The sequence below is a fragment of the Osmerus mordax genome, chromosome 4 (genome assembly GCF_038355195.1).
Source record: "Osmerus mordax isolate fOsmMor3 chromosome 4, fOsmMor3.pri, whole genome shotgun sequence".
Classification (NCBI taxonomy): Eukaryota; Metazoa; Chordata; class Actinopteri; order Osmeriformes; family Osmeridae; genus Osmerus; species Osmerus mordax.
This window is the reverse complement of record NC_090053.1, coordinates 13,767,524-13,774,904: the sequence shown is the minus strand read 5'-3', so window position 1 is coordinate 13,774,904 and position 7,381 is coordinate 13,767,524. Positions and strand designations below refer to the sequence as shown.

Genomic DNA, 7,381 nt, shown 5'->3' with positions numbered 1-7,381 from the left:
CTATGTAATCTTTATAAATAATAAGTATGCATTTTTATATAAAATATACAGAAATATCAGTTGTAAAAATGTCATTAAAAACGGACCCCTGTGCAACCGACCCAAGAAAGCACATCCTACAATTTCCCCAGAAATTGTACCCTCTCTAGTTATAATTGTACTAGATAACTTTTCCAGAGGTATCTCTGCTATAATTAGTGCAAACCGTTAACTTGATATTAGGCTACTCGGTGTAGAATGATGGTATTTTGGTGAAATGGTAGCTAATGTGCTAGAAGTAGATGGAGAGCTCACTGTCTGCTGTCTCTGCTGTAAATGTTTACTCCTGTGTTACAGCTCAGGGGAATATTTCATTTATATGCATCTGTATGTTTCACTCATTGAACAAATACATTATAATTCTATACTGTTTTGTTCGGCTTGACGTAGCGTCCATTATCTGGGTCGTAGGTAGCTTACTTGAGAGAGGTGGCGCCTTCCAGCGAGGGGGCCGAGCTTCAGCTCCTTCAGGCGACACGCCCCCCCAGTCTCGAACATAGAAGACTGCTGATTTTCTTACGATTTCAAAGCCTAATTTAACATACTCGTCTGTGTTTTTTTTCATTCGAATTTGGATGGGTAGTTAATAACACATTATTCTATGGTGTGGTGAACTTGAAACTCGTTTTTAATTCCACTTCCAGGATCTTTAAGATTATAAAGTTTAAAAAGGTTACAAAAACTTGGTAATACATCACTAATTCGAAACTTTGTCCATACTTGACATTTGACTTGCGTCAATTGACATGTGAACTTTATGGAATGTCAACCTTAGAAGCCCCAGACAGATTACCCACAAAGCCGAACACATTGCCATTGGTCATAACATTACAATAATCCTCTCTGAACCATTGCTGTAATCTGAAAGTATGCTGTACAGAGTTCAATGATCAAAAAGGGCTGTTTGAAATTTCAGTAAATTTCCTGAATTTAATGTACGTGTATGTGAGTTACCCAGAATCACCCTTGAGCGTTAATTGAAGTTCTCACACCTTTTCTAAGGTCAGTGTTGAAATTCCAAGTCAAGCAGACCCCACAGTAATGAAATGTTGTCTCTGTTTACTGTAAGTAAGTAGTCTCTCACATACAATGCACTCAACTTAATGTGTCTTACCTCATCAAACACTTTGAGGAAGTTCCTACTGTAGGCTCTCTACCAATACAGTGTTTCTTTGCTGGCTTCTACATACACAAGTCTCTCGTTGTGAAGAATTTGAAAAAATGTTACCGATACCGTTGTGTTGTTTCATTACATTGTGTATTAAGGCATCCAAAAAACTGAAAAATTGATCTGTGATCAAGGTCCCAGAACCAACAGTGGTGACAACCTATTTAGTGGTAAAAAAAATAAAACATACTCTGTCCCACCCAATACAATAAATGATGACACATACATGCCTGTCAGACTTAAAACTTCTGTTCCACTCACATGAGGAACAGGCAACTTATATTGATTGACAGTATATGACAGAGTATTATCATTTTGGCCTAGATTGATTTTCATGTTATTTGTCATTGGGCCAACCTTAATATCAGATACTTTTTTTTTTAAGATTCACTAAATTCTATACTATCAACTTTATTTTGAAATGTACTATTTAGTTACTGGAATCAAATGTTTTGTTGGTGTTACTGAGTGTTGAACCCTTTTTCTTTCTCAAATGCAAATGAACTGTTAGAACAAGACACCATCACTTTCCAGGTCCATGGAACAATTATTACTGTAAATATCATCGATGTATAGCTCCTATGTACATGTCAAACTCCCTCAGATTGCCACACATCAGAGCGCCCAGGCAGTTCAGGACATAAGACAATCACTTTCACGGTTACAGAAATGACATTAGGCTCAGACTTTACACAGCAAAGTTCAACAACAGGTATGTAAAATCTCTCTCATGACAAAATAAAAAGGTTTATACTATTCTGCATACTCTACTTGATCTAAAACGTATCAGTCAGTAAGGTGCATATTTTTTATCTCAATTTGTTGAATATTTGTAGAAAAAAGATCAGTGGACCAGAGGCCTTCAAAAGACTTCCGATTCAGAATCTGTTCGATGTTTCAGCTCAAAGTACTGAAAATCAAATCTCTTATGATTTTTTTTTTAACATTACCATAACATGTATCCCTATGTGAATTACCATGAAAGAGATACTAAATCTATTTTTTTGTCTTGTAAAACAAAACAGTATGAACATGAGTACTATTATTAGATTTGAGAGCGGTGAGGGAGGCAAATATAGAACAATCGGTGCCTTCAGCAGGCATTGCTCCAAGGGTGACGTCTATTGGAAAATAGGCAAATCAAGCATACTGTAAGCTCTCTGTACAGTGGCATTACAGTTAGTTTGACTGTCCCGCTTATCAGTGTTGACTGCTGTCCCTCGGGTTTTGTTAGAACCAAGACAAGATGGACCCCTTTGTGGACTCCCAGGCTGAGGGCATCGATTGGACCCTGAGGGAGCCAACCCTGAAATGGTTTAGAGAGACCCAAGCCCCCCTCATCCTACACAAAAACAACTTCCCTGTCTGGTTCCAAGGCTTCATCCCCAGAAAGTAAGAACTTCTAGAGATCCATTTCCAAAAGGAAATATGTACAGATTTTGTATTCATGTTGTGCTTTGGAATAAAGTACAGTCATATTGATTAAGGGTTATTTTAGCTATTGGCTGAGTGTTAAACGTTTATACAACACATGTTGAGTATTACAGCACTTCGCATGTAACTGCCAGGTTTAGCCATTAGAATGCATTGCCAAACTATGAAATATTGTAGCACTCCAGAATGATGAATGGCGGAAATGGTCAGACCAGGTTACTCTCTCAAGGGACAGTGTGTTAATGTAATAATTGTTTGCTTTAGCTTTTGTACTGTAGGCTGAGAATTGACAAGGGCTTTGGAGAGTGCTTTTAGCTAAATTGATTTTCTTTATGGTAATATTATTTCCCCAGTGAAATAAAAACCTTGCTATTTCTTTAAATATTTGCTTAAGTGCTTTTCTGATCTGACTTTGACACTTTGAACTTCTGATTTCCAAGTTTAACTTTGTATAAAGCTTTAATGTTCGTTTATCTTCAGGGATGCTGAGGAGACCTTAAGAGACAGGGAGCTGGGCTGTTTCCTTATCCGTCTCAGTGACAAGGCCATTGGATACATTCTCTCATACAAGTTAGTGATCATTTGTACTCCCATTAAGCCCCATACGCCCACTGATACCTCACTAGAACACATTGATAGATAGCTTCATAGCAAAAGGAGCTATGGGGGTTGACTACCTTTAACATTCGTCTTCTTTTTCATTTTAGAGGTCGGGATCGATGTCGACACTTTGTCATCAACCAAAGCAAATCAGGACAGCTTAACATCTCTGGAGACACTGAAATGCACAACACTCTCACAGACCTTATAGAGTACTATAAGAGGAGTCCCATAGAACCGTTTGGGGAGTTTCTCACACAGTCTTGCTTATAGGTAAGGAGACACTCTTGGAGACACTCTCTCTGATCATACCTGCTTTGTAGTATTCAGTAAGGTATACGAGATATGTAAGTCTAACTAATAGGCTTATACTGATCCAGGCATCCACCGGAGAGCTCTATGACACCATCCAGGTCAACCACAGGGACAAGCCAGTGGTCAGTGTGAAAGCTGTAAGGAACATTTGGGACCAAAAAAGTGACAGGCCTGTGAAACATCTTCCTGCACTGCCGCCTAAAAATAACAGGTCACCAGAGGTATGGAGGTTTAGTCCTCAGAACACCAAAACTGTCCTGCATCATACAGCAAAGTTGGTTCATGTTTAACATTTGTATTACCTTGACTGAGGGATCTCAACCCAGACACCAAGCCCAGCAGAGGAAGCATATCACAACAGAACATCCTGCTCCAATTCCCATAACCGTTTACTCGGAGATCCATCCACTGGACTACAGGACCATGTCTCTGCCTTTACTGGACAATAACTCAGAGAATAAAAACCATATCTACAGGCTAAGTGGGCCTTCATTTACACCTCCAAGACTGCCCCCCCAACTACCCAAACAAGTCACAAGGAATACCATCTTGGAACAATCACCGTCCTCTAAAAGGCCTAGCATCAGCCATAGCCTCAACCAGCTGGTTTACAGCCCAGTGTAGCACTTGGCTGGGAGACCCAGTTGCCAACCTGTCCCACTGGAGGGTGACCCCATGACATCCGCTGGAGAGGAGAGAATGTATGTTGAGGTACCTTCAGAACCCATCCCAAGTCGCTACCTCTTGGACAATGCTTACGAACAGATCCCAGAAATGGGGTTGAAAGTTGAAGCTACTAGGCATGACCCCAACACCTATGAGACACTAAAGAAGCTCAAACCCAAACCCAATCTCTCAACCCTTGGACTAAAGGTAAGGGGTTTTGTATTATATGTCTTAGCGTTATGCCACACAATGTGTCATATTCGTCCGCTAATAAATGACATGCTTTACATCCTGCAGAATGAGAAGAGGCGATGGTTCTTTCCAGAGATCAAGAGAAAGTAATGAAAAGATTTGGGAACTAAATTATCTGGAAACTCTGCCAATTCAGATTAAACTCCTCTGCTTCTCTTTCTCTAATGTTGTAAGTTTCATTGAATTCAAAGTATTTCTGTAGTAACCTGAAAACATCTAATATTTTACTTTTTCTAAGGTTAGTATTGTTTTGCCAACATGTAATTTTCGTTTTTATTTATGTTATATTAAATAAAACTTGTATTAACAAAATTGGGTGCAGGGCACTTCAACAACTAAAACTTTCTATAACATGTTCATATTTTCACCAAACAGTCATGAAATGATACTAACTTTGATTGCAATACTTTTAATTGCAATGGTTATCAAAGCAAAATCAGTCAAGCCGTACTGTGTGTTTGTAGATGGGAAGTTTTAGACAGGCGTGTAGTAAGTCAGACAGATTTGTAAGGGGAAAGAGAGATGGACAGACAGACGATGCAGTTTGTTCACTGCCTGCTGTCTCTCCTTGACTTTCATTTCCATTAAGGTGTGGAGCTGCCAGGCCTGGACGGGGGGAGGCGAGGGGGGATGGGGTTGGCAATTGCATAGCAGAATGATACTATCGGTCAAGTTCTGAACATGGGGGTGGAGGAATCCATTAGACCCCGGAAATAGAGAGGTGAGTTCTAGGTGCCACAGCAATACTGAATGGCTGTAGTAAAGAATAAATGTCTTTACACTTTGCAGTCTGTCCTCTGCATCACTGTGAGGGGATTCCCTGTGCAAAAAAACAGATGTCTATTTTAGTCTTTCTTCTCAACCCTCCTGTTATGTTTGTTTCATGTTAATTAATTATGTTTATGTACGGGGTCCAAAAGGGCTGATTAATAATCATCCATATTAATCCAATCCCTAGTCCCTAATGTTGTTAGATCTTTTCACCAACCTAAGTTATTGTAAACATTACACGTTTTTAACTTCTCTTTGTTATTTATGGGATGTAGGCCTCATTGACCTGAGCAAATACAACTAGTTGAGTAAAAGCGTAGCTACAGTACCTTAATTGAAAATGGCGGACGGAAGGGAGGGTGGTGCGGCAGGTACCTCATACGAATCCTGTTATTTTATCTAAAACATCAGGTCTACTCATGCAACTCATGCAAAGATTTAAAGCACAATTGTGTTTTATCTCCAGTACATTGCTGTGATTGTCAGTTATGTAGTCGCTCTACTGATAATCTCAGTGCGTCCTTGCTGGAATGACACAATCAATCCACAGCCAGCCGGAGAATATCAACACTAAACACATTTGTTCACCGTTCCACGGGAGCGGACAGTACACAGCATACCATAATGTTCTGAATAATGGCCAGGTCTACTCCCTATTCCACTGGACCGCGTAGGCGTAACAAACACATATCCAACATTTATCGGAAACTGTTAAACTACCTGTTCACTATCCTCCTGCTCTCCGGGGATGTGCAACTCAATCCTGGGCCCAACATCACCGAGCCAGCGATATTCACCGGAGTGGAAAGCAGTGGATGGCCTAGTCCACTAATCGTTGGCGCTGCGGAAGTGGGTGAGTGCTATGATCCCATGGTTTCTCTCGACTCACCCGACTCCAGGATGGAATTTGACTCTTCAAACATACACAAGTCGCTATATGCGATCCCTGACTTTGCTTCTGGTATGCAAGCTGTTTTAATTAGTTCCCCGCATTCAGTGCAAGCGGAAGGGATTGTTAATTGCGCTACCGAACTGCCCCTAATCAAAACCAAACAAAACTGCCTAAACCCAGCCATAAGAAAACACAGAAAATTTTACTTTTTTCAATGTGTTAATCACTCTCGAGCAGGCCCGTAACGGAAACACATGAGGCCCCCCCGCAGAATAAGCCTGAGAGGCCCCCCCACCACATATTTAACGGATAATGTAATACAAATACCGACGGGACGAACAGGACCCCGACGCGATCAACTGAACTTTTTGGAACATTCTGAAGAGCCGTGTAATAAATGCAAGATATCAAAACTCAAGCTTGTCTTGTGAGGGAAATGTATTCAATAAGAAAAAAACGCTCAAACCGTTTGAGCGTTTTTTTCTTATACACATGTGCGCATCTTTTAGCAAATCTGTGTGCAAAGTCTTTTACCACACTCTTTACATCTAAACTGCGCGCACATTCATTTTCTATGCTAAGGATGGCCAGACCTGACAGCCTCTCTTGTGACATGGAGCTTCTGAGATATGTTTTGATCAGTTTCAGCTTGGAAAATGACCTTTCAGCGCTTGCGACAGTCACGGGTATTGTCAGAAATAATTTGATAGGTTGGAGTTGTGTTTTATTATTAGCGTGTTCGCTAAATCATAAATGGAGCCATTTTTTGTCGTGTGAATCTTGTAGAAAGCAATGACTGTACGTTTTACACGATCATAATATGTATATAACTGAAATACAATGACTTATTGTAACTTTGATTATGTTTTTTGTATGTTTAAATAGTCAAACGCAATCGCTGCAACTGCACGATACTACTGTCGCATAGCGTTACGTTATCATGTTTGCTAATAATGTCAGTTATGTAATATATTTTATAATTAAGCACTTTTTCTAATTTCTCTTTTTTTTGTAGTTTCACTCCATTTCAATGTTGTCAGCTTGATAGGAAGTCAATAAAGGAGCAAGGCTAATTTTCCTGGCTCTTGGAAAGGAGGCTCTGTTAACGCTAGGAAGCACAACACAGACAGAGCAGTACAGCTGTCAAAGTATAGGCTAACGTTAGCTACGTGGTACAGTAATGTTAGCTATAGCAAACAGTACAATACCTGTCTCTTCTGGCAGATGAGTGCATCCTTCACCGG

The 7,381-nt window shown here is 40.1% G+C and overlaps 1 protein-coding gene across 1 annotated transcript; it reads left to right on the top strand.

Annotated features, from left to right (window-relative positions):
• The first annotated feature begins 2,047 nt into the window (after positions 1–2,047).
• sh2d7 (SH2 domain containing 7) lies at positions 2,048–4,654 on the top strand. Its single transcript, XM_067234274.1, is given in 8 exon segments — positions 2,048–2,114; positions 2,442–2,599; positions 3,122–3,211; positions 3,349–3,514; positions 3,622–3,777; positions 3,869–4,165; positions 4,199–4,429; positions 4,520–4,654. Coding segments are annotated over 8 exon segments (1,158 nt in total). The 5' UTR covers positions 2,048–2,099; the 3' UTR covers positions 4,565–4,654.
• The last annotated feature ends 2,727 nt before the right edge of the window (positions 4,655–7,381 follow it).